At 44.3% G+C, this 27353-nt stretch overlaps 3 protein-coding genes across 7 annotated transcripts in view; all 3 read right to left on the bottom strand.

Annotated features, from left to right (window-relative positions):
* Positions 1 to 14504, bottom strand: part of LOC139547790 (interleukin-15-like) — a 37865-nt gene extending 23361 nt beyond the window's left edge. For both annotated transcript variants that reach the window (XM_071356862.1, XM_071356860.1), the window contains exon 1: positions 14275 to 14504. The gene's annotated coding sequence lies outside the window, so the exon portion shown is untranslated. The remainder of the gene's footprint in view (positions 1 to 14274) is intronic.
* Positions 14505 to 14921: 417 nt separating this feature from the next.
* Positions 14922 to 25376, bottom strand: LOC139547791 (nascent polypeptide-associated complex subunit alpha, muscle-specific form-like). Of its 2 annotated transcripts, none has more exons than XM_071356864.1 (5): positions 25243 to 25376; positions 24796 to 25038; positions 22939 to 24574; positions 21490 to 22642; positions 14922 to 17772 (listed from the first exon to the last, which is right to left on the bottom strand). In XM_071356864.1, exons 1-5 carry the CDS (start codon positions 25324 to 25326, stop codon positions 15870 to 15872), a joined length of 5019 nt encoding a protein of 1672 aa, XP_071212965.1. In that variant the 5' UTR covers positions 25327 to 25376; the 3' UTR covers positions 14922 to 15869. The 2 variants fall into 2 exon arrangements, with proteins under 2 accessions (XP_071212965.1, XP_071212964.1); XM_071356863.1 differs by having other exon boundaries at positions 24790 to 25038.
* Positions 25313 to 27353, bottom strand: part of LOC139547792 (pleckstrin homology domain-containing family G member 2-like) — a 54963-nt gene continuing 52922 nt past the window's right edge. For all 3 annotated transcript variants that reach the window (XM_071356865.1, XM_071356867.1, XM_071356866.1), the window contains 6 exons: positions 27090 to 27182; positions 26925 to 27011; positions 26689 to 26722; positions 26473 to 26550; positions 26044 to 26142; positions 25313 to 25447 (listed from right to left, as the gene is read on the bottom strand). In XM_071356865.1, coding sequence (XP_071212966.1) covers positions 25389 to 25447; positions 26044 to 26142; positions 26473 to 26550; positions 26689 to 26722; positions 26925 to 27011; positions 27090 to 27182 — 450 coding nt within the window. In that variant the 3' untranslated portion in view covers positions 25313 to 25388. The remainder of the gene's footprint in view (positions 25448 to 26043; positions 26143 to 26472; positions 26551 to 26688; positions 26723 to 26924; positions 27012 to 27089; positions 27183 to 27353) is intronic.

A 27353-nucleotide genomic window follows, 5' to 3' on the forward strand; every position in this document is an offset into this window, starting at 1 on the left:
GAGTTCAACATCTTTGCAGATCTAGGATTTGTGGTGGGGACTTGAGATGATTTGTCTAGGGTTGGGTTCAGGGTACAATTAAAATCTCCGGCCAACACTCCAAAGGAAACACAATGCTCATTGAACAGGGTTATCATTTTCGACATAAAAGCAGGAGTATCTGTGTTAGGGGCGTATATGTTTAAGAGAGTAATTGGTTGCCCATACAGTGACCCAGTTATCAAAATAAATCTCCCCTCCGGATCAGATATGTTTTTGTCAATTATGAATGGAACATTCTTATGGATAAGTATGGCTGTGCCTCTACTGTTGGATTTGAAAGATGAGAAATACACCTGTCCCACCCAAGCTCTGCGGAGTTTGGCATGTTCAGCATCACAGAGGTGTGTCTCTTGCAATAGCGCGATGTCTGCTTTTTCCTTTTTTAGAGCACATAGTATCTTTTTCCGTTTTATTGCATGACCTAGACCATGGCAGTTCCATGTCAATAGATTTAAGGTACTAGTCATCGTCATCGAACAGTAATCGAACTTTAGTGCAAGTCATCTCTGGGTAAAGGTGGATAGTAGTTACAGCTGCGTTCACATAAAAGGAAAATAAATGGTTTACATAAAATAACAGTCTCTGAACACCCCAGCCGAGTTCCCAAACAACTCGACATATCCCGTTGGATCTATTACCTCCCCGCTCAGTCACAATTCTGTGTTCCAACAACAACAACAACAAAAAAACGGGAACAGTTAGCAACGCACAACGTCTCCCCCTCCCCACCAAAGAAATGCCTCATCCTCTCCGCCCCGCATTGGGTAAATGACAACGTAGCCCCCGTCCAGACCACATTAAAAATGGGAGAAAATAAAATCAATAGCCCAGCCTACATATAGTAGGCCTAGGTTATAATATGGAGCCTATCCCTCTCAGCTAAAGGAACATAAATATAGATTAGACGGCTATAATGACATTTAGCAGGGCGGGTGGGTCTTTGGATATCGGCTATATGTTGTCTTACCTCCTTTAGTAATAATAGTAATCGCATTTAGTCATTGGTCCATTTCTCATTGACCGGGGTTGTCTTTCAAAAAACGTTTTGCCTCTTCGGGAGTTTTGAAGTGTCGCAGGGCTCCTTGGTGAAGAATCCTGAGCTCGTTTGGGTATTTGAATCCCCTAAAGATGCCTCGGTCAATGGAGCATTTCTTCACCTCGTCAAACTCTCGGCGCTTTCGGCGTATTCCAGCTGACAGGTCCTGGAGTAAGGTGAGTTTGGCGTTTCCCACTGTAATGGTGTTGGTTTTCGCCACCTGTAGGACTCGTTCCTTGTCGGTGAATCTCAAGAAACGTATGGTGATTGGGCGCGGTGGTTGTCTGGCTGCTGGTGGGGGCCTCAGTGCTCGGTGAGCTCTCTCGAGTTCTATGGGTCTGTCGGTGGACAGGTGGAGCCACTCGGGAAGTTTGTCTTGCAGGTAGCGGATCAGTGGCATGTTTCCCTCTTCTTTTTCGCCCAGATTTAATAGAACACAATTATTCCTTCGCCCCCTGTTTTCCAGGTCCTCTGTTTTCTCTTCCAGCTGCTCTATTTTTTTTTTTAGCATATGCTATTGTTTCCATGGCGTCTGTCAATAAGTTTTCCGTGGATAGGATTCGCCCCTCTGCCTCGTCCAGGCGCCCCGCGTTTATGGTTATCTTGTTGTTTATGTCAGGCAAAGCATTTTCCAGGATTGTCACCTTGCCCCCTATCGCACTGAGCTGAGCGTTAATGGCATCTAGTTTAGTGTTGAGTTCTGTACGTTGGGATCTCAGCTCAGAAAGGATGTCTTCGACAGAGTGCGAGGTTGGCCTTCGTTGGGCCTCGGGGGGGAACGGGTCCTCTTGCTCCTGGCTAATGGCGCTAGCTTTTTCTGAAGCTAGCTGCTTCTTGGAGGCTTTTTCCGTCGCTAGTGCTCGAGTCCGGGTAAAAATGTCACCTGTAGTGTCGCCTTTTGTAGCCGCCATGACTTTTTGACTAAAGCTAAATGAGTTTAAACTTGAAGTGGAGGTAAGATTAGGAATTGGAAACTACTTGTGCGGAGCTCCTAGTTCATGCGGCCATCTCGTTCAGGGGTCACGTGATCCCTCTCTACCGTAGTTTTGATTGGACTGATCTTGTCAACATCAAACTTTCAAAATCTTAACTAGCAAGCTAGCAGTCATCATCATGAATCAAGTCGACAATCTACTGTCAAATCATTTTCAATTCTTGTCATATGAAGATAAATTGTAGATACATTTTTTTAATGCTCATCTGCCACTGGACATAAACATTACACAACAAATTGGAAATTGGAAATTCAACAATGAGTGGTTTTGAAGGAATCAGTGGCTAACTGTAAGCGATACAAAGCAAGCACTAGCCTGCTATTCAGTGGAGTGGGTGTGTGGTCCAAGTCTGGGTATAAGGGTCTCTTTTCCAAGCTTAAAATTATAAATATTCAACATTGGCCATGCTATCAATCCAACATGACTTCTGCCACGTTCAAAACAACTGGAAACTTGGATCTGGGAAATCTCAGACTCTGAAAAAACAAGCTCTGACTGGGAAAATATGTTTTGAACGGTCACCCAACTCGGAATTTCTAAAGCCCCAACCTGAACATCACTGACATCATGATTCAACCTTTTTTTCCCCGAGTTCCCAGTTGTCTTTAAAGCACCATAAATTCAGAGAATACCATAGTTTGATGACAAAATTTGCCCACGAAATACCGCCAAACCACCGTCCTCGAAACTGAGCTCAGGTGCATCCTCTTTCCATTGATCATCCTTAAGATGTTTCTACAACTTGAATGGAGTCCACCTGTGGTATATTCAATTCATTGGACATGATTTGGAAAGGCACACACCTGTCTGTATAAGATCCCACAGTTGATAGTGCATGTCAGAGCAAAAACCAATCCATGAGGTTGAAGGAATTGCCAGTAGAGTTCCGAGACAGAATTGTGTCGAGGCACAGATCCGGGGAAGGTTACCAAAAAATGTCTGCCGCATTTAAGTTCCCTAACAACACAGTGGCCTCCATCATTCTTGAATGGAAGAAGGAACGACCAAAACTCTTCCTAGAGTTGGCCAACCGGCCAAACTGAGCAATCGGGAGAGAAGGGCCTTGGTCAGGGAGGTGACTAAAAACATGATGGTCAATCTGACAGAGCTTCAGAGTTCCTCTGTGGAGATGGGAGAAACTTCTAGAAAGACAACAATCTCTGCAGCACTCCACCAATCAGGCCTTTTTGGTAGAGTGGCCAGTCAGAAGTCACTCCTCAGTAAAAGGCACATGACAGCTCACTTGGAGTTTGCTAAAAGGCACCTAAAGACTCTCAGAGCATGAGAAACAAGATTCTCTGGTCTGATGAAACCAAGACTGAACTCTTTGGCCTGAATGCCAATCGTAGCGTCTGAAGGAAACCTGGCACCATCCCTTCGGTGAAGCATGGTGGTGGCAGCATCATGCTGTGGGGATGTTTGGACGGGAAGACTACTCAGGATTGAGGGAAAGTACAGAGAGATCCTTGATGAAAACCTGCTCCAGAGTGCTCAGGACCTCAGATTGGGGCGAAGGTTCACCTTCCAACAGGACAACGACCCTAAGCACACAACCAAGACAACAAAGGAGTGGCTTTGGGACAAGTCTCAATGTCCTTGAGTGGCCCAGCCAGAGCCCGGACTTGAACCCGATCAAACATCTCTGGAGAGACCTGAAAATAGCTCTGCAGCAAAGCTTCCAATCCAATCTGACAGAGTTTGAGAGGATCTGCAGAGAAGAATGGGAGAAACTCAAAAAATACAGGTGTGCCAAGTTTGTAGCGTCATACCCAATCAGACTTGAAGCTGTAATCGCTGCCAAAGGTGCTTCAACAAAGTACTGAGTAAAGGGTCTGAATAGTTATAGAAATGTAATATTTCTGTTTAAAAAAAAATCATGGGGTATTGTGTGTAGATTGATGAGGGGAAAAGCCTACTTAATCCATTTTATAATAAGGCTGTAACATAATAAAATGTGGAAAAAGTCAAGGGGTCTGAATACTTTCCGAATGCACTGTATGTTGTGTCGTAAGCTGTTAGCATTTGGTGGTGTATATGTAGCCTATTGTAAGAGCGTTCATTGTCTGCTTATATGCCCCCTTTATTTATCCTATAGTTCTGACTTAGTGTACAGGGAGAATACTGTAAGAACGACCCATGTTCTGAATTCTATGTTTCAAAGGTGCTGAACAAATAGTTATATTGACTACGTCCGTCCTAGCTCGCTCATTAATAACTTAATTGAAATTACGGATGGCCTCTTATCCGCTCATCGTCCCCTTATGCCTTAGTTTGTACATCTCAATTGTCAGTAGAAACCCCATTTGTTTAAACAAGTCAGACATATCAGCTATGTTTTTTTAAAAGGGCAGTAAATGAGGCTGAATTAATTGTTTCACTGCCAGACAAGGCTCTGCTGATAGCCAGGTGTAGCAGCAGTAAGGATTCACTCCATGGTGCTGAAAAGAAAGCTCTGCTGTTGGGACATCTTTATGTCGGCCCTAACAGTTTGTGGGCACCGTTTGTTACCGTTATAGTGTAATTAATGTATTGTTTAGTGTTGTGTTGTTTAGTGGCTTTACTGGCATGCATCTCCCCAAATATTTTTGAGTTTGCCCCACCAAGATTTACATGATAAAATCGCCACTGGGTCTACACCTTTTGTATTCGGCACATGTGACAAATACAATTTGATTTGAACAATAGCCTACTGTTTTTATCGTGCTATTGCATTGTGAAATGTTGCGCAAAAATAATATATTTTTACTACTCAGAGTGCACAGGGAGAAGCTGGGGCAGGGCAAACATTTTAATGCAGAAATCAGGGCGCTACTGACCAAATCATGGTTTTAGGTGCCCTTAAAAATAGACAGTTTTGGGTGAAGTAACCAAATTGAATTTGTATCTCGCACGGATGCGACCACATCCAAGCGTGGAAGTGTAATTTCCACCTCTCCAGTGTGTCTACCAGCTCACTCACGGTTGTTACTTATGTTTAAGTCCTAGTGCTTATTTGACTCATTATTTGAAAGGATTTCAGGATTAGTTTATGAGTCGATTGACACAGTAACATAATAAAATAATCCCCATCAAAATATATTTTTTGCATTGGATGCGTCTCAATCCACCCCATCCGCCGATGGCGCACTTCCGCATCTGCAGTGAAAGGTGGCAGAGCTGGAGCGGTGTTTGTCAGACCATAAGACATCCAGAAAATAGGTTCTCGCGAAAACGTCTGACCTACCATTCTATGGAAGACTCTGGAAGGCTCTACGACCCCCACAACTGTCAGGGGACCTATCTGAAGGTAACCGGTTCAGGTTAAAACATTTTTATGAAAGTAGTTTTGTGCCTACCCAAAAAAGGGGTGAAATAAGTGTAAAAACTAAAAAAATCTATATATATATACAAATACAGTGCCAGTCAAAATGTTGGACACACCTACTCATTCAAGGGTTTTCTTTATTTTTACTATTTTCTACATTGTAGAATAATAGTGAAGACATCAAAACTACGAAATAACACATATGGAATAATGTAGTAACTAAAAAAGTGTTTAAAAATCTACATCTAAATCTATTTTAGATTGTAGATTATTTAAAGTAGCCACCCTTTCAAAATATATATTTTTTCCCAAACCATCTCAATTGGGTCGAGGTCGGGTGATTGTGGAGGCCAGATCATCTGATGCAGCACTCCATCATTCTCCTTCTTGGTCAAATAGCCCTTACACAACCTGGGGATGTTTTGGGTCATTGTCCTGTTGAAAAACAAATGATAGCCCCACTAAGCGCAAACCAGATGGGATGGCATATCGCTGTGGTAGCCATGCTGGTTAAGTGTGCCTTGAATTCTAAATAAATCACTGACAGTGTCACAAGCAAAGCACCCCCACATCATCACACCTCCTCCTCCTTGCTTCACAGTGGGAACCACACATACAGAGATCATCCGTTCACCTACTCTGCGTACACACAAACTATCTAGGTCAAATAGGGGAGAGCCGTTGTGTTGTGAGGTGTTGCTTTATCTGTTGTTTTAAACCAGTTTTGTTGTTTATTTGGGCAATATGAGACTGAAGGAAGTTCCATGCAATAAGGGCTCTATATAATACCGCCTTCTTGAATTTGTTCTGGATTTGGGGACTGTGAAAAGACCCCTGGTGGCATGTCTGGTGGGGTAAGTGTGTCTGCCAGAGCTGTGTGTAAGTTGACTATGTAAACAAGTTGGGATTTCCAAGACATTCATGTTTCTTATAAAAATAAGTGATGCAGTCAGTCTCTCCTCAACTCTTAGCCAAGATAGACTGTCCATGCATAGTATTTATATCAGCCGTCTCATTACAATGAAGAGCAAAACGTGCCGCTCTGTTCTGGGCCAGCTGCAGCTTAACTAGGTCTTTCCTTGCAGCACTCGACCACACGACTGGACAATAATCAAGATAAGACAAAATTAGAGCCTGCAGAACTTTCCTTTTGGAGTGTGGTGTCAAAAATGCAGAGCATCTCTTTATTATGGACAGACCTCTCCCCATCTGTACAACCATTGAATCTACATGTTTTGACCATGACAGTTTACAATCTAAGGTAATGCCAAGTAATTTAGTCTCCTCAACCTGTTCAACAGCCACACCATTCATTACCAGATTCAGTTTAGGTCTAGAAATTCAGGAATGATTTGTACCAAATACAATGCTCTTAGTTTTAGAGATGTTCAGGACCAGTTTATTACCGGCCACCCATTCCAAAACAGACTGCAACTCTTTGTTAAGGGTTTCCGTGACTTCATTAGCTGTGGTTGCTGATGCGTATTTGGTTGAATCATCAGCATACATGGACACCCATGCTTTGTTTAATGCCAGTGGCAGGTCATTGGTAAAAATAGAAAAGAGTAGAGGGCCTAGAGAGCTGCCCTGCAGTACTCCACACTTTACATGTTTGACATTAGAGAAGCTTCCATTAAAAAAACCTTTGAGTTCTATTAGATAGATAGCTCTGAATCCAAGATATGGCAGAGGTTGAAAAGCCATAACACATATGTTTTTTCAACAACAGGTTATGGTCAATAATATCAAAGGCTGCACTGAAATCTAACAGTACCGCTTCCACAATCTTCTTATTATCAATTTCTTTCAACCAATCATCAGTCATTTGTGTCAATGAGGTACATGTTGAGTTCCCTTCTCTATAAGCATGATGAAAGTCTGTTGTTGACTAGTCTCTCAAAGCACTTCCGTCATCATGAAGTGCTTTGAGAGACTAGTCAAGGACCATATCACCTCCACCCTACCTGACACCCTAGACCCACTCCAATTTGCTTACCGACCCAATAGGTCCACAGACGACGCAATCGCAACCACACTGCACACTGCCCTAACCCATCTGGACAAGAGGAATACCTATGTGAGAATGCTGTTCATCGACTACAGCTCAGCATTTAACACCATAGTACCCTCCAAACTCGTCATCAAGCTCGAGACCCTGGATCTCGACCCCGCCCTGTGCAACTGGGTCCTGGACTTCCTGACGGGCCGCCCCCAGGTGGTGAGGGTAGGTAACAACATCTCCACCCCGCTGATCCTCAACACCGGGGCCCCACAAGGGTGCGTTCTGAGCCCTCTCCTGTACTCCCTGTTCACCCACGACTGCGTGGCCATGCACGCCTCCAACTCAATCATCAAGTTTGCGGACGACACTACAGTGGTAGGCTTGATTACCAACAACGACGAGACGGCCTACAGGGAGGAGGTGAGGGCCCTCGGAGTGTGGTGTCAGGAAAATGACCTCACACTCAACGTCAACAAAACAAAGGAGATGATTGTGGACTTCAGGAAACAGCAGAGGGAGCACCCCCCTATCCACATCGACGGGACAGTAGTGGAGAAGGTGGAAAGTTTTAAGTTCCTCGGTGTACACATCACGGACAAACTGAATTGGTCCACCCACACAGACAGCGTTGTGAAGAAGGCGCAGCAGCGCCTCTTCAACCTCAGGAGGCTGAAGAAATTCGGCTTGTCACCAAAAGGACTCACAAACTTCTACAGATGCACAATCGAGAGCATCCTGTCGGGCTGTATCACCGCCTGGTACGGCAACTGCTCCGCCCACAACCGTAAGGCTCTCCAGAGGGTAGTGAGGTCTGCACAACGCATCACCGGGGGAAAACTACCCGCCCTCCAGGACACCTACACCACCCGATGTCACAGGAAGGCCATAAAGATCATCAAGGACAACAACCACCCAAGCCACTGCCTGTTCACCCCGCTATCATCCAGAAGGCGAGGTCAGTACAGGTGCATCAAAGCAGGGACCGAGAGACTGAAAAACAGCTTCTATCTCAAGGCCATCAGACTGTTAAACAGCCACCACTAACATTTAGTGGCCGCTGCCAACATACTGACTCAACTCCAGCCACTTTAATAATGGGAATTGAGAGAAATTATGTAAAAATGTACCACTAGTCACTTTAAACAATGCCACTTAATATAATGTTTACATACCCTACATTACTCATCTCATATGTATATGTATATACTGTACTCTATATCATCTACTGCATCTTGCCATCTTTATGTAATACATGTATCACTAGCCACTTTAAACTATGCCACTTTATGTTTACATACCCTACATTACTCATCTCATATGTATATACTGTACTCTATACCATCTACTGCATCTTGCCTATGCCGTTCTGTACCATCACTCATTCATATATCTTTATGTACATATTCTTTATCCCTTTACACTTGTGTGTATAAGGTAGTAGTTGTGGAATTGTTAGGTTAGATTACTTGTTGGTTATTACTGCATTGTCGGAACTAGAAGCACAAGCATTTCGCTACACTCGCATTAACATCTGCTAACCATGTGTATGTGACAAATAAAATTTGATTTGATTTGATTTGTTGTTAATAGCATTGTATTTGGTCAAACACAATTTTTTCCAACAGTTTGCTAAGAGCTGGCAGCAAGCTTATAGGTCTGCTGTTAGAACCAGTAAAGGCCGCTTTATCACTCTTGGGTAGCGGAATTACTTTGGCTTCCCTCCAGGCCTGAGGACAAAGACTTTCCTCTAGGCTCAGATTAAAATTATGACAGATAGGAGTGGCTAGAGAGTCAGCTACCATCCTCAGTAGAGCTTTCCATCTAAGTTGTCAATGTCGGGAGGTTTGTCATTATTGATCGATAACAATCATTTTTCCACCTCTCCCACACTAACTTGAAAAATTCTAACTTGAAACGCTTTTCTTTCATTATTAGTTTGTTTATGCATGAATACAATTGCTCACTGTTCGTTGTTGGCATTTCCTGCCTAAGTTTGCCTACTTTGCCAATGAAGTAATCATTAAATAATTGGCAACATCAAATGGTTTTGTGATGCCATCTGATTCGATGAAAAGATGGAGTTGAATTTGTTTTTCTGCCCATCATTTTATTTAAAGTAATCCAAAGTTTTTTCCATTATTCTTTATATCATTGATCTTGGTTTCATAAAACATTTCCTTCTTCTTTTTGTTGAGTTTAGTCATATAATTTCTCAATTTGCAGTAAGTCAGCCAGTCAGATGTGCAGCCAGACTTATTAGCCACTCCTTTTGCCCCATCTCTTTCAGCCATACAGTTTTTCAATTCCTCACCAATCCATGGAGCCTAAACAGTTCTAACAGTCAGTTTCTAAACAGGTGTTTATCAATAATTGGAAGAAGAAATTTCATAAATTAATCAAGTGCAGCGTCTGGATGCTCCTCATTAATCACATCAGACCAACAAATATTTTTAACATCATCCACATAAGAGTCACAGCTAAATATTTTGTATGATGTCTTATATACTATTTTAGGCCCAGCTGTTGGAACTTTGGCTTTCCTGGATCTAGCCACTATACTGTGATCACTGCATCCAATGGGTACAGATACAGTTTTAGAACACAGTTCTACACTATTAGTAAAAATGTGATCGATACATGTGGATGATCTTGTTCCTGTAGTGTTTGTAAACACCCTGGTAGGTTGATAAATAACCTGAAAAAAATAAAGGAGAGCCGCACACTCTAGGAGCTAAGACGCAAAAATGTAATAACCTAATGTCCAACATTTTGACAGACAAGCTGTCTTCATCAGGGTATAATGACAAACACTGCGTGGTGACTCATTTATATAGTGTCAAAAGACACACACAGGTGTCTGTAATCATGTCCGGGTGTGGCCTGATATCATTGTCATTATTAAAATAGCATATAAAAAACATAATTGGATAGCATATGATCATAGATACGATTTGGCTACATAAGCCTACAAACATTTGCAATAGCAAAATCACAAGAATGGCTTCAGATCAAAGTCTACATTGAGACCGAAGGGAGCAAGGGTCTTTAATAACCTGAACCAGATTACAGGCACTGGTTACAGTAAGAAGCTTCCTCTTGAGCGGACAGCTTGATGAAAACCAGTCAATATTCAGGTCCCCAAGAAAGTAGACCTCTCTGTTTAAATCACATACACTATCAAGCATTTCACACATATTATTTAGATACTGACTGTTAGCACTTGGTGGCCTATAGCAACACACCAAAAGAAAAGGCTTTAGATGTGCCAAGTGAACCTGCAACCACAACACTTCAATACCACTTGACATAAGATCTTCTCTAAGCATTACAGGGATATGGCTATATACAGCAACACCTCTCCCGTAAGCATTTCTGTCTCTTCTATAGATGTTATATCCTTGTATTGCTATTGTCAAATGAATTATCTAAGTGAGTCTCAGAAATGGCTAATATGGCTTATTTCTAAGGCTACATATATCAATATGAGCTATTTTCAGCCCTTTCCTGGGTAGCTTATCAGAGATAGACATAATATGGAAAAGAGCAAACAAAGCAAGAGAAAAAATATACATTCAGCAATCCATTAATCAATTAGTGTGTCTGTGTTGAGGGGTTGAAGCTGCAAACCCATAGGCTCTCTCATCCCTTCCAGGCTTCTGGGAGGGAGGGTCGACAATGAGCCTGTCATCGTGGACGTAAGCAATGCCCCCACGCGCTCTGGCAGCTTTCCATTGCTCGTGTTTGTGAAGCTGGTAACTCTAATGAACTTATCCTCTGCAGTAGAGGTAACTCTGGGTCTTCCTTTCCTGTGATGGTCCTCATGAGAGCCAGTTTCATCATAGCGCTTGATGGTTTTTGCGATTGCACTTGAAGAAACTTTCAAAGTTCTTGAAATGTTCCAGATTGACTGACCTTTATGCCTTAAAGTAATGATGGACTGTCGTTTCTCTTTGCTTATTTGAGCTGTTCTTGCCATAATATGGACTTGGTCTTTTACCAAATAGGGCTATCTTCTGTATACCACCCCTACCGTGTCACAACACAACTGATTGGCTCAAATGCATTAACAAGGAAGGAAATTCCACAAATTAACTTTTTACAAGGCACACCTGTAAATAGAAATGCATTCCAGGTGACTACCTCATGAAGCTGGTTGAGAGAATGCAAAGCTGTCATCAAGGCAAAGGGTGGCTACTTTGAAGAATCTCAAATATAAAATATATTTTGATTTGTTTAACACATATTTGGTTACTAAATGATTCATGTTTTATTTCATAATTTTGATGTCTTCACTATCATTCTACAATGTAGAAAACAGTAAAAACAATGGAATGAGTAGGTGTGTTCAAACTTTTGACTGGTACTGTATATATATATACACTACGTTCAAAAGTTTGGGGTCACTTAGAAATGTCCTTGTTTTTTAAAGAAAATCACATTTTATGTCCATTAAAATAACATCAAATCGATCAAAAATACAGTGTAGACATTGTTAATGTTGTAAATTACTATTGTAGCTGGAAACGGCAGATTGTTACGTCACCTGCCTTCTAGGAGTCACTGAACTGGATCGTTACCGCCAAGCCCGGACTGTCTTGTTTCATTACACACACCTGGTTCCCATTCCTCGTGATTAGTATGTGTATATAGGTGCCCTCTGTCCTTGTCGGTTATTGTTCCATGTCCGTTGGTCTTGTGAGCACCTGTGCTGTTTAGGCTTTGGTACTACGCGTTATTGTGCTCTTGTTATTACGGATTTCGTCCTGTGTATATATATATATTAGTTGTTTACACCTCGCTCTTTGTTTGGGTTACAGCCTTGTGTTATATTTTACGTGTTTGTTTTTGGCTTTGTCCCCGTCATGTTCCCGACATGCGCTAGTGTAACGGATGTGAAATGGCTAGCTAGTTAGCGGGTACGCGCTACTAGCATTTCAATCAGTTACGTCACTTGCTCTGAGACTTAAGTAGGGTTTCCCCTTGCTCTGCAAGGGCCGTGGCCTTTGTGGAGCGATGGGTAACGATGCTTCGTGGGCGACCGTTGTTGATGTGTGCAGAGGGTCCCTGGTTCGCGCCCGTTTCGGGGCGAGGGGACGGTTTAAAGTTATACTGTTACATTGGTGCCGTGACCCGGATCACTGGTTGCTGCGGAAAAGGAGGAGGTTGAAAGGGGGGTGAGTGTAACGGATGTGAAATGGCTAGCTAGTTAGCGGGTACGCGCTACTAGCATTTCAATCAGTTACGTCACTTGCTCTGAGACTTAAGTAGGGTTTCCCCTTGCTCTGCAAGGGCCGTGGCCTTTGTGGAGCGATGGGTAACGATGCTTCGTGGGCGACCGTTGTTGATGTGTGCAGAGGGTCCCTGGTTCGCGCCCGTTTCGGGGCGAGGGGACGGTTTAAAGTTATACTGTTACACTATCTTGGGTGAAGTAAATAAAAACCATATTTCGTATTCCTGCGCCTGTCTCCTATCATTTATACAACGTGACAGGGTCCTACAATTCTAAATCAAATAACTAAATTAATAAATAAACACATAACCATCTAATAATAAAAAGAGCAAGTCATAAAAGTTAGTTAAAAGCCCTCATTTGTATTTAGAACACTTTTGCCCAATGAGCTTTGCAGCCCAAAGGACACGTACTAACCATCAGCTAGCTCCCTAGGCAGTGGCTGTTCTAGACCATTTAAACTGGGGGGGCCAAGCTGGGGCCAGTTGTACTGTTAGAGGGGCCAGTTACATTAGACGTTATTGTTGTCATATCGTTTTCTTCACTGCATTGCAGGAATTAGTTGTGTAAAATGTATTTCATACTCCACATTAAGGGGAGCCACCAGGGGGTCCAAAATTGTTGTCACAGGGGCACTGTCCCCCCCTGGCCCCTCTTCAGAACCGCTAGTGTCCCTAGGTATGGGACATAAGGTCTCCTCCTGCCAAATCTCCACTTGCACCTCACAGTCCTCTGGACTGGGAGAGAAGTGTTGGGTGTGTTCGTAAATTCAGTCTGGCTATCTACTCCGATTTCAGAGCACTCTTGTCTGAGTGTGAAGGAGCGCAGAATAACTGGCGAATTTACGAACGCGCAACACCCGTTGAATATGACCGTTGTCAGAACGTTCAGATCAACCCTACTACTCGGCGTGAGCGTCCAGTGTCAGCGTGCACTCTGAACGCTCCGAGAGCGAAGCGAACTAACACTGTCAAGGCTGTGAATTTACGAGCACACTCTGGCACTTCAGAGTGAATTTATGAACACCAAACCTGACTTGGGAGCAAAAGGATGTTATAATGAAATTGACATGATGTAACAGTAGTGTACTAGGGAGGGAGGGCGAGTTGCCCCCAACACAGTCATCCAACATATTACTACTTTATTCAAAAATGATCTAAAACTTGTTTTATTTATCCTAAAGGCTTTCCTGCTTGTATATTTTTTTCAACATTTCAAAAAATGTGATACATTTACCACAAAATCGTTTTGTTGAAATATCTCTAGAAGTTGTGAAGACAGGATAATCGGCCCTAAATTGTAGTAGTGAAGAAAATCGATTTTCTGAGATCCTCCCGCAGCTTAGAATCTAATAGGATAGGTATGTAAGCAATGTCTGTTCGTTATTGCACTTTGAACATTCACCTGAAAGCGTGTGCAACCAGGGCTAAAATAAACACCACAGGATTCATGAAATCTATTTTACGGGAAATTATTGCCTAGTTAAATACATCAAAAATATGAATCTCATACAGCCTAGCCTACTGTAACATGACGTCCCGCGCGATTTATGCAAAGAAGATAGTTCCGTTTTTTCAGTGGTATTTGGGATGGGTACTCAAAAGAAATACAACATTATTCTCTATTACAGTAGGCTACTGGTTCACACATATAGCGGTAACTTACCCGGACATGGTAAATCAGCTTGAAAGTCTACTGAAGTTTGCGCCGTATGTAGGTACAAAGTGAAAACAAAAGTAACTTTAAAATCCACAGTTGAAGTTCAAATTGTGTAGCTAAAATCTATAATATTTGTACTGCAACAAAATCCTGAAATGTCTAATGCTCAGTTACACTCAGAGCGTAGCCTAGAGTCCAACCCAAACCCAACCCCAGTTCTTAATTAATGATGTGCAGTTCGCGAACGATTTGCTACTTTTTATACTGACTCGAGAGTCATGATTCATTTATCTTATTGAATCGTTCATTTTAGTCGTTCGTTTGACCTACCGGATGCAATTAATTCTACAGCAGGATTAATGACTCAAGTGAACGAAATGAGTCGAAAGATTTGCTTTTTTGACTGAACGAGTCGAAAAGATCCGAGTCAGTAAAAAGAGCCGAACTTCCATCACTATTATACATAATCATTCACCCACTTCCGATCGACCTTGACACAGGCACGTCGACCAGGTCCAGGGAACTATTTTCCTTTGGAAAAGTAGGCATGGAAAAATTGGCATTCAGTGTTAATAACTATGTTTTCCATGATATTGACTAATCAATAATAATAGGTATACTTGGAGGATTTATACAGGAGACAGACAACATCAAAGGGTCTTTAATATTTTTATTATTATTGGAGTACAAATAACTGAAATACACATAAGTAATACACACAGTAGTTGTTTTTTGAGTCTTTTGACCACAGGAGCTCACACAATTTCAAAACTGATATTTAAATACGGTACTTAAAAAAGTAGCTAGGTCTATACTATCAAAATGGGACATAGTAGCCTGAAGACACTGTGTTGTACAGCAATAAAAAATGCATGTGAATGACTCACAACATCCATTTTCTTGCATTTGGTTTTCCCTGAAATTTGTTGCCCTTATTTTCCCTTATTTTCAGCTCTTATGTAACCAAATAAATCATAGATCACTGATCACTGATACAACTACATAGGTTCGAACACATAACATCATGATTTGGTGTGAAATAAAACCTACCTTCACAGATACGTCTTAACTACACACACAGCTGAGGACATTGTGCAAAATAAAGACAAAGTTAAGTGCCAGAAATGCAGACAAAATAAGACTACTTCATAAATAAAAGAAAATAATTGACCGTTTTCACCATGCCAGCCACAAGCACAAACACAGGAGTTTGGTAAACAATACATTGTTTTTTGTTTAACAGAATAAACATAATTTATTTTGAAAGAACAAACAAGAACAAAAAGACTAATAAAAACGACACCGGACAACTAATTTGTCTGTGGGTTCAGTCAGTGTCCTGTTGGACAGTGATGTAGGTGGCCGGACGGTGGTACGTGGAGTTGGTTGCAGAATCCCTGACATTGTCAGATTGTCATCTGGAAGAACAGGTGATTCAGTCTACTGTCCAATTAAGTCTAATGTAATTCATTACCTTATGACCTGGAGTTATATCTCATAGGATCCCTATGAACACCACTGTTTCAGGCAGGGTAAAGTGCCTATTTAGACTTTCACTGAGGCATAAGGCACCTTGGAGGAGGTCCCTCAGTCGCAGCCCCTCAAAGCCTCTTGCAGTTCTGGGGAACAGGAAGGGTGAGGTTGCAGACATTTATGCTGACTCTCCGTCTGCCCTGGCTGTCTACCACAGGGGCTAAGGTCTGGCTCAAGCTCACCTGGGTGTTGCTGAAGGAAGTGATTCGTCCACTGCCAGCAATCTGCAGGTTCACAGTGGTAGCATAGCTAGTCTTTAGAGTCCTTCTGGCTGCCTGCATTGAGGAGGTGTCCTCTGGCTTTGGCTCACTCCTGTGAGGGCACTGGATGGGTGCGCCCATGTCTGGGGCTGGGGAGGCCCGAGGCACATAGGCACAGATCAGGCGGCTCCGGCAACTGTCCTCCCCAAGGTCCGTGTCACCCCACTCATCCTGAGGCCAGACAGGGGAGGTCAGAGCACTCCGGTCAGGGCTGTCTCCACTGTCATACTTGGTCAGGAGTTCTCGTACGTCGGGCCAGGCAATGCTGGTGAAGTGTTGCCCGCCGTGGTTGCTCTTCCCAGGGGCCAGTCTGACAGGGGACAAGGTGCCGGGGCTGAGGCAGGATGGGGAACCGCTGTTGGAGCCGCTGTAGGAGCCACTGTTGGAGTAGGATCCCCCTCGGGGGCTCATCAGCCCAGACTCCTGCTCCGCACCCACAGCCCTGCACCTTCCGCTCTCTCCCCATGACCTTCTCCCATTCCTGACTGGGTTGGGTGGTCGGTCAGCCAGGTTGAGGAAGGGCAGGCTGCTCCCCTTGGTCCTCCGCAGGTTCTGAGAAGGGGTTGGAGAGCATGAGGAGAAACCAGATGGGGGAGGGGAGGTGGTGCTGTAGCTTCTCTGAATGGAGGGGGAGGGAGATAAGCCATCTCTCCATGTGGCTGAAGCTATGGAGGAGGAAGGGAATGCATTCCGCGGCTGAGGAGCGGCGACTCCCCACACATTGGCAGGAACCCCGATGGGCGGAGGGGAGGTAATACGAGGGGAGGTGATGCCTGAGGAGCAGGCTGAGGAGGCCCTGGGGAGCTCCAGGGAGAGGCCCAGGTGGTTGAAGGGGCTAGCCCCTCCTGCCCGGGTGCTTCTAGGGTTGGGGGGCTTGTTCATCAGAGGGCCTGTATGATTCTGGACAGGGAGTGGGGAGCAGATCCTGCTGAATGGAGATGGGGAGGGAGAGGGGGACGGCACTCGTGAGCTGGGCTCCGAGGCAGAGAAGGGCCTTGCCACTCTGTTGGAAGTGTGAGTAGAACCACTCCAAAGAGAATCATGGGGATGGGGTATACTATTGGCACTCGCTAACGGTGGCTTCCGGTGATTCACGGCCAATCCTCCGTTAGTGGTGTTGTTGTTGTTGTTGCTATTTCCATTCAAACCAATATGACGTGGCTGGTCTAGGGCAACAGGCCTGGGCCGGGGGGAGGCAGAGGAAGAGGCGGTTTGATGCAGGCTGACTGGGGGGGCTGGGGAGACTGAGTGCTGCCTGCGGTATGGTGGGGGGGACAGGGCTGGGGATGGGGATGCGCATGGGCTGGAGCGAAGTGAAGTAGACCGGAGAGGGGAAGGGGGACACTGAGGGGGGCCGCTAGGGCCAGAGGTGAGTTTGGGGGAGGGAGACCTCATCCTGAGTGGGGATGCAGTGGGAGCGGGAGCCAGAGGGGCTGGACTGTCTGGGGAAGGGGTGGCCTGGTCCTGGAGGCGAGCGTTCTTCTTGGCCAGACTCTGGCTGATGGACTGGCTGATGCAGAAGGCAGCCAGGGACTTGGTCAAGGCAGAAGGGGTGGGAGAGGAACAGGGGAGTCCCCTGATTGGGGAGGGAGAGCGATGGTGGAGACTGGGACTGAAGGCGGAGGGGGGCTTGGCATCCATGGGATGGCCGATACCTGGAGGCAGGGTGGCTGATCTCTCCAGTGAAGACTGGGAGGAAGGCTGTGGTAGTCTATAACCAAAGGAAAGAGAAGAGGAAATGAATGGACTTGATTAATCAGTCCCTCCAGGATTCTACGATGGCAACATTTTGAGCAAAATCAACAATTTCACACATAATATGCGAGGGCTTGCAAATTTGACCAATCACTGCACTATCTCCACATAAAACAGACAAATCATCGCAATGTTATCGCATAAACCTGACCCATCAGCACAGTACAAAAAGAGGGCTCGGAATTTCAACCAATCACTGCATAATATGGTTCAATCAAGCCACACGTCAAAAATAAAATCCTCGTCAATGCATTTTCGCTACAAATTCGACTAAATCACTGCATATTGCCATGGAAAATATCACAAAAAATCCCTGCGAAATCCTGGAGGGACTGATTAATGCCACAACACTGGCTTGAGGAGAAGCAGGATTGAGAGGAGAGGACTGCAGGCAGCGATGGCTCAGTCTTGTGAATATAAACTACTTTGACAGTCCATGTATACTTTTATATATACAACTCAGCTCTTAGCAGCGATGTACACAAAATAAAACGATTTATTATTATACAGAAAAATAGGAACTATGGATAATTTTACCACTCAATATAACCTCTAAAGCTGTGGACATTCAGGGGCCTTTTCACATACTCTGCATCTACAGTGCTTTCAGAAAGTACTCACACCCCTTGCATTTTTTTCATATTATGTAGTGTTACAGCATGAATTTAAAATGGATTAAATTTAGATTTTGTGACACTGGCCTACACACAATACCCCATAATGTCAAAGTGGAATGATGCTTTTAGAAAGGTTTACAAATTAATAAAAAAATGTAAGCTGAAATGTCTTGAGTTAATAAGTATTCATCCTCTTTGTTATGGCAAGCCTAAATAAGTTCAGGAGTAAACATGTGCTTAACAAGTCACATAATAACTTGCATGGACTCTGTGTACAATAATAGTGTTTAACATAACTACCTCATCTCTGTACCCCACACATTAAATTATCTGTAAGGTCTCTCAGTGAATTTCAAACACAGATTAAACCAGAAAGACCAGGGAGGTTTTCCAATGCCTCACAAAGAAGGGCACCTATTGGTAGATGGATTTAAAAAAAGCAGACATTGAATATGCCTTTGAGCATGGTAAAGTTATTAATTACACTTTGAATGGTGTATCAATACACCTGAGTCACTACAAAGATACATGCGTCGTTCCTAACTCAGTTGCCGGAGAGGAAAGAAACCGCTCAGGGATTTCACCATGAGGCCAATGGTGATTTTAAAACAGTTACAGAGTTTAATGGCTGTGATAGAAGAAAACTGAGGATGAATCAACAGCATTGTAGTTACTCCACAATACTAACCTACATGACAGAGTGAAAAGAAGGAAGCGTGTACAGAATAAAAAATATTCCAAAACATGCATCCTGTTTACAATAAGGAACTAAAGTAAAACTGCAAAAAATGTGGCAAAGAAATTAACTTTATGTCCTGAATACAAAGCATTATGTTTGGGGCAAATCCAACAACACATCACTGAGTACCAGTCTTCATATTTTCAAGCGTGGTGGTGGCTGCATCATGGTATGGGTAGGCTTGTCATCGGGCAAGCACTAGGGAGATTTTTTTAAGGATAAAAATAAATGGAATAGGGCTAAGCACAGGCAAAATCCTAGAGGAAAACCTAGTTCAGTCTGCTTTCCAAAAAACACTGGGAGACAAATTCACCTTTCAGCAGGACAATAACCTGAAACACAAGGCCAAACATACACTGGTGTTGCTTACCAAGATGACATTGAATGTTTCTGAGTGGCCTAGTTACAGTTTTGAAAGAAATGGCTTAAAAATCTATGGCAATACTTGAAAATGGCTGTCTAGCCATGATCAACAACCAACTCGACAGAGTCTGAAGAAATTAAAATAGAATAATTAGCAAATATTGTACAATCCAGGTGTGCAAAGCTCTTAGAGACTTACCCAGAAAGACTCACAGCTGTAATAGCTGGCAAAGATGACTATAACATGTGGTGACTCAGGGGTGTGAATACTTACAGTATCAGTCAAAGGTTTGGACACACCTACTCATTCCAGGGTTTTTCTTTATTTGTAATCTTTTCTACATTGTAGAATAATAGAAGACATCAAAACGATGTAATAACACATATGGAATCATGTAGTAACCAAAAAAGTGTTAAATAAATCAAAATATATTTTATATTTGAGATTCTCCACCCTTTGCCTTGACGACATCTTTGCCCACTCTTGGCATTCTCTGAACCAGCTTCATGATGTAGTCACCTGTAATGCATTTCAATTAACAGGTGTGCCTTGTTAAAAGTTAATTTGTGGAATTTCTTTCCTTCTTAATGCGTTTGAGCCATTTAGAACTTTGAATTTGTTTTTAAAGTGCAGTTGCAAAAACCATCAAGCACTATGATGAAAACTGGCTGACATGAGGACAATCACAGGAAAGGAACATCCAGAGTTACCTCTGCTGCAGAGGATAAGTTCATTAGAGTTACCAGCCTCAGAAATTGCTGCCCAAATAAATGCTTCACAGAGTTCAAGTAACAGACACATCTAAATATCAACCATTCAGAAGATACTGTGTGAATCAGGCCTTCATGGTCAAATTGCTGCAAAGAAACCATTACTAAAGGACACCAATAAGAAGAGACTTGCTTGGGCCAAGAAACACGAGCAATGGACATTAGACCGGTGGAAATCTATCCTTTGGTCTGATGAGTCCAAATTTGAGATTTTTGGTTCCGCTGTGTCTTTGTGAGACGCAGAGTAGGTGAACGGATGATCTCCGCATGTGTGGTTCCCACCGTGAAGCATGGAGGACGAGGTGTGATGGTGTGTGGGTTCTTTGCTTGTGACACTGTCAGTGATTTATTTAGAATTCAAGGCACACTTAACCAGCATGGCTACCACAGCATTCTGCAGCGATACGCCATCCCACCTGGTCTGTGCTGAGTGGGACTATCAGGACAATGACCCAACACACTCCAGGCTGTGTAAGGGCTATTGGACCAAGAAGGAGAGTGATGGAGTGCTGCATCGGATGACCTGGCCTCCACAATCACCCGACCTCAACCCAATTGAGATGGTTTTGGATGAGTTGGACCGCAGAGTAAAGGAAAAGCAGCCAAAAAGTGCTCAGCATATGTGGGAACTCCTTTAAGACTGTTGGAAAAGCATTCCAGGTGAAGCTGGTTGAGAGAATGCCAAGAGTGTGCAAAGCTGTCATCAAGGCAAAGATTGGCTACTTTAAAGAATCTAAAATGTAAAATATATTTAGATTTGTTAAATACCTTTTTGGTAACTACATGATTCCATATGTGTCGTTTCATAGTTTTGATGTCTTCACTATTATTCTACAATGTAGAAAATAGTAAAAATAAATCATTATGCATATAGCATTTCACTAAAATGCTTTCTTTCCATCTACTTTGTGAATAACAATGTACTTATCTTATCTTATTCATGGAATTTCTTTAAGAACTCTTAGTCGAGAAACAGGAAAAAGTCTCTGCACTCTTCCAGTCAGATGCAAATTTCTTTAATGTTTCTCCAGTTTTGCCTTTTGCCTCCAGCACCTTCACAAATCGGTTTTGGGTGTGTGGTAGATTCTGCTTATTATCTACAAGAACTCTTCGTGGAAGAATTAAGCAATGGACTGGTGAAATTGTGTTACTACTGTACTATTAGGCCTATTAAATACTGTACCTTTGGCTGGGGAGTGTGGCGTTGTTTGATCCATTCCAATTGATAGGAAGGCTCCTTCTACCCATGCTAGTGGGCAGGTGCAGGTTGGGTGGTCTTTGGCTGGTGAACTTAGGCAGACAGTCAGAGGACTGCACCCCTGGCGGAGGTATAGGCGTCGGGCTTTGGAGCGATGACCACGGATGGGGAACCATGCCCCCTTTTTCTTTGGAATCCTCTGGGACTTGACTCTCCTTGACTCTCTGACCAGATGTATGTGTTACTTGTATGGGTTCAGTCATAGGTGACTGAGTGGGATGCCACACTAAGGGGTTTGACCCCTCAGTTAGTCCAGAGATGGACCTCTGTTGTGTGGGAGATGTGTCGGAGCTGTGAGGGGAAATCTTTGGCGATGCAGGTGAAACATCCCGATCATCTAGAGTGGCATCTCGTGGTTTCTCTTTGGTGGATTCAGCTTTATTTTGATGACGAGGGACCATCTGGGGTGAACTCCCCCTCTCAGCCCCACTGGCCACATAAGGCGACATTATCTTGGTGTTTAAATTGTCTTCGTCTGGCTTCACCACCTGGCTCGTCTCTGGTTCAGTTGGAGCCTGCTGTTGAATGGTCTTCAGCAGTTCCTCTGCAGCTCCAACCCCTGGAGACCTGTCCTTGATCCCACATGGGCCTGCTAAAGAGGTTGCTGTCCCCAGAGAAGGATCTTCCCTGATGGAGTACAGATGATGTCCTTTCTGCTCTGCCTGAGTCCTGCTGAGATTCACAGACTTCTCTGGGGTCCCTGGATGACCATCAGCTGGAACCTCAATCCTTACCCCTTGGATGGGGCCTTCCTGGATTGGGAAGCCCTTCTTGGAGTGAGGCCTCTGCATCTCAGCTTCTGAGATTACTTCCTCAGACTGGTTCTCCATAAGCTTCCCCTCCACAGCAGTCGTCACTACCTCCTCAGGCCCAACCTGAGGGGTTTTTGGTGGGGTGGTCAGAGGGGAGGAGGGTGGAGAGGTAATGGACGTGGATCCCAGGTTGGAAACACTGTCCCTGGGTCCGGCCAGGACGTAGCTATTCTCCTGCTGGCGGTAGGTGGGAGACAGCTGTTCGCTGACAAGGACGTGGCCAAAGAGCTGGGGTTCTGAGGAAACTGAAGTCATCTCCTGGCAACCTGTAAAACCCACAAAAAAACATCCCAAACACTGTCATTCACTGATACACAATATGGAGGCTTTACATGTCATGTTTTATTCGTGGAGTTTCCTAACTAACTATATGAAGGCTTTACTTTCACTATCAAACATGGTAAATCACAGTTTCTAAGTGTTAATCCATTATTAATAGTGTTCACTAAAACAAATTCAGTGAAAATGAAACAATAAGACACCAACAAGTCTTCAGATTTCATCACTACTACACTATTAAATCAAATCATAGCCATTCCTAAAGAATGCTAAAGGTACTTACCAGTGGAATGGCTCTGAGCTCTCTTTACTGTAATCTTCTCCCCATGATGCTGCTGTGGCGGCTGGGCCTGAGGGACACTGTGCCTGGTGGTGCCGGTCCACGGTGCACGACCCACACACACCCTCTTGTGGTGAAGTGGCAGCTTCATGATGCTGGCCTTGGCGCTGTACATACGAGCCAGCATTTGAACCTTACTGAGGATCCTCTCCGAGTTCTCCACCAGACATGGATCACCGGGGCTGGCCTCGAACAGGCCTATGCCTGCCACGTCTGCGACCGTTGCCCCCTCGTACAGGGTCTGGCTGGAGGACACCATCTTACAGTGGCGGGACCAGCGGCCCACCTTGATCTGGCTGGGTAGGCCCTCTAGGTTCCCAGTGAGGGAGCTCCTGTCTCTGATTCTGCCCAACCCAGCCTGGGACACTGGGGCGGTCTTACTGTCGTGGAGGCCTGTAAGTGGGGGGACAGTGGAGTCTTTCTGGGCCTCTTTAGGTTCTGCGTCCAGATCACTTGGACTTGATCCGTGGCCGTTTATTACTTGCTGGTCTTCTGTGATCACTTTGGCTGCTTCATCACTGCATGAGGGCTCTTTGTTTATGTCTGTTAACAGGTTAAGTGTGATTTCCTTCTCTGTACTAACAGCGGCTCCTACTTTCTCCTTCTCTTTCCACTCCTTCATCAACTCTTTGTAAGGGAGGAGCTCGCTCCCCGGCTCAAACCTGCTACATTCCTCCACAGCAGGCTCACCCTGACCTGGTGCCTGGCTATGATCTTCCTGGGAACAAGCAGCAGAAGTGGAGGAACAGTCTGGGCTGAGGGCTCCCTCTCCCTGGTCAGGCAGCTCTAACTCAGGCTCTGGTTCTGCACCCCCATCGGAGCGCCCGCTCTCCGAGTCACACAGGCTGTCCTGGTGGCCAAAGACAGCAAAGCGGGACACAGAGTCTTTGACCAGGCCGGTGGGGATGATGAGGGAGAAGCTGTTTCTCCTGGGGGTGGGGCTGCTGTCACCTTCTCCTGCTTCTCCTGCCTCGGCCTCAGCCGCCTCGTAGTAGCTGCGGATCTTCTCGATGATCTGCCTGTCGGACTTGGTGAGCTGGGTCTCTTTCTTGGGCGCCAGAGGGCTCTGTACAGTGTCCTCTGGGACGGAGAGAGGAGAGATAGGAGCTTCTGAGGGTTTGTCCTCGTTGGGGAGGTCAAAGCAGAGTTCATTCTCCCTCTTGCTTTTGTCAGGGAGGCTTACAGGAGAGAGAGGTGTCGTGGTTTTGATCGTTTGCTCGTCCTCCACCTCTGATGCAGATCTTTCCTTAACTGTCTCGGTTTCTTTGGCTGATGTGCTCTCCTCCTGAGGCATCTCCTCTTTGACATCAGATGGCAAAGGTGTTGACTCTCCACCTTCACAACCTCCCTCCTCTGAGGACTCACTGGACAGACGGGGTGGAAGAGTTTGGTCTTCCATTTTGGTTCTGCTCTCCTCCAGTTGCACTGTTATCTCCTCTGGACTATTAGGATGGGGGTCTTGCGACTCGTAAGTCTCCTCTGTAGGGGAAGCAAGCGGCTGGTAATTGCCTTGCTGAGCAACTGGACATGGAGGTGGCTCAGTTGTTTGGTCCTCCAGAGACTCATCCAGGGGTGAATCCTGTGGAAAGACAGAAACAAAAACAAAAGAGTCAGTCATCCCTGCAGCTCCTACAATACGTACCCGGTAGAGTAATGCAGCACTAACTCAGGAAGGAATTGATAGCTCATAAAACTAGACACTAATGTCTAGTGACTAGACAAGTGGCACAGGTTGCTTCAAATCCATGGCAACTGTTTAACAATGTCTGAATTGTGAAAGACAATATAGCCCACCCATACTATGTCATGCTTGAGTTCGGCCATTCCCTCTCGCACGCGGCTCTGGTTAATGAACTGCATGATCTCCTCGGTGATGGAGAGGGTGGGCGGGAGGCTCAGGGGGGATAGATCCTCATCATCCAGGCCCAGGCAGGGGTCCGGCCGCTCTGCCTCAGCTTCCACCTCCATCACAGAGGAGGCCAGGGTGCTGCCTGAGGATCCCAGGCTATCTGCCCCATGACACAGCTCCCCCTCGCTGCCAGCCTATGGACATGCGTATAAACACGGAGACGGAGAATGTCAGGAACGGAGGTTGTTATTCAGTAGCATTTCTAACGCCAACAAGGCATTGCTTATAGTAATTCTTCCCAAGTAATTATTTCCAATGAGATATCATTTGATGATTGATTTATGTGTACGACAGTTGTGTGGGTGGTTAAGTGTGGAACAAGTCTGAATCAAGCTTACCTTTGTAGAGACTGGATTCCATGAGAAGATAGGAATGGTTTGTGGGAAACAAACAAGTGCGTGTTGACTTTCCATTAAAAACATACCAAATCTTTCAGCCCTGACTGACTGAGGCACTACCAGGAAACAAGATAAACAAAAATCCTTTATGAAGCATTCTCACCACTCTCACCATGAAATGCTGTTTCGAAGTCTTTAGTTGGAGCTGGAAAGAAACACCCATAAGCATCCAAGAATTAGTCATTTCCATTTATTACATTTATGCATTTAAATTTCCTAGCTAACTGTACGTTTAGTCCAAGTAATGTGCCGTAGGTGATTCCTCTCTGGGCCCTTGTTCATAAAGCGTCTCAGGATCAGGTGCTCCTTGTCCATGTCATCTTATTAATAATTCAGTACTGGGGCGGCAGGTAGCCTAGTGGTTAGAGCGTTGGGCCAGTAACCGAAAGGTTGCTGGATTGAATCCCTGAGCTGACAAGGTAAAAATATGTCGTTCTTCCCTAGTACGAGGCAGTTAACCCACTGTTCCCTGGTATAATTTGTTCTTAACTGACTTAAATAAAGGTTAAATGTAAAAATAAATATATAAAAAAAGATCTAAAAGGCAAAACTGATAGTTCATCAGCACTTCTGCTTTGAGACTCTTTATGAATGTGGACCCTGTTCTATAGACATGAAGTCTCACCAGACTGCCTCCTGAGTAGGAATGCTGATCTAGGATCTGTCCATATAATCTTATTCATTATGATCTAAAAGGCTAAACTGAGGCTAAATCAGCACTCCTACTCTAAGAAGTCTCACCAGACTGCCTCCTGCCGCGGTGGTAGGACAGGTTCCCCTCCAGAAGCAGGGGAAGGCTCTTCTTGGCCTTCTCTGGGGTGTAGATGAACTCTGGGGGCTCTGGACAGACACACACACACACACACACACACACACACACACACACACACACACACACACACACACACACACACACACACACACACACACACACACACACACACACACACACACACACATAGTTTACTCAGCAAACACAGACCAGACAGGCATATGGCAAAAGGCCTTTGTTATTTGCTAGATTTATGACAAAAAAGAAGCCGTCACACTCATCCGACTTTGGGGTTTGAACGTGCTTAAAACCAGTAAAGATATCCAACAGAAAATAAAAGTGGTTCACACACAAATGAGATACTAGGTGCATTACAGGTAAGAATGGCTTGTCCTGACCTGATTGGCGTCTTCCTCGATGGTATTCATTGCATCTTGGAGATGACTTTTTTAAATGATCCTGATCAAACTGAGGAGCTGTGAAATAGAAATGGCAAGTTACTGAGTTGTGCATGATTGTAAATTGTGCACGATTGGTGTCAAATACGGTGTAAATTGAAAGTGAAAAGTGTAGGTATGTGAAAGTATGATGGTTTGAAATGACATGAAACTCACATTGACAGAAGTTGTCACCGAGTACCTGCCTTGCCTGAAAAATACATGTATGGTATTTCAATGATTGTTCGACTTGCGACAGTGTTTCCATTAACTTTAAATAGCCATGAGGTGGCAGCACAACCTAACAGAGTGAATACAATATTCTCAGTTTCAGTATAGCCACAGCCTTCAGTGATATATTTGGCTGAAAAGTATTGCCATTCATATCGGCAGCATTGACCGTAATGTCTCACCTTCTGGGGTAGAGAGGCAAGATGGTTCTCCACTATCAGTCTCTTGAGGTAGTGCAGCCAAAGGCGTTTCTCCTCCTGGTTCTTGGTCTGTAATATGGGTAGGAAGGTAGTTTAGGTACACTGGTCTGACACAATACAATGTCCTGTTCTTTGGTTTACTCATACCTGTACAATGTGCTGCTGTTTGGGGATGGTCTGATCGGACACCTTAAAACACAGGGGGTCCTTCATGGTTTCTACCAGAAGTAGATTACAGCACTGAATGGAGAGAAGGGTGGAGAGATGAGGGAAAGGAGAGAGTGAAATATGAGAGGAAAGGCAGTGGGGGGGAAATAAGGGTATCAGTACACGATAAAGAATAAAGCGACAAACGAAAACATTTCACTTTTTTGATTGGTGTAGGCGTCATCTCTAAAAATACATGCCCAT

The sequence above is a fragment of the Salvelinus alpinus genome, chromosome 21 (assembly GCF_045679555.1).
Source record: "Salvelinus alpinus chromosome 21, SLU_Salpinus.1, whole genome shotgun sequence".
Classification (NCBI taxonomy): Eukaryota; Metazoa; Chordata; class Actinopteri; order Salmoniformes; family Salmonidae; genus Salvelinus; species Salvelinus alpinus.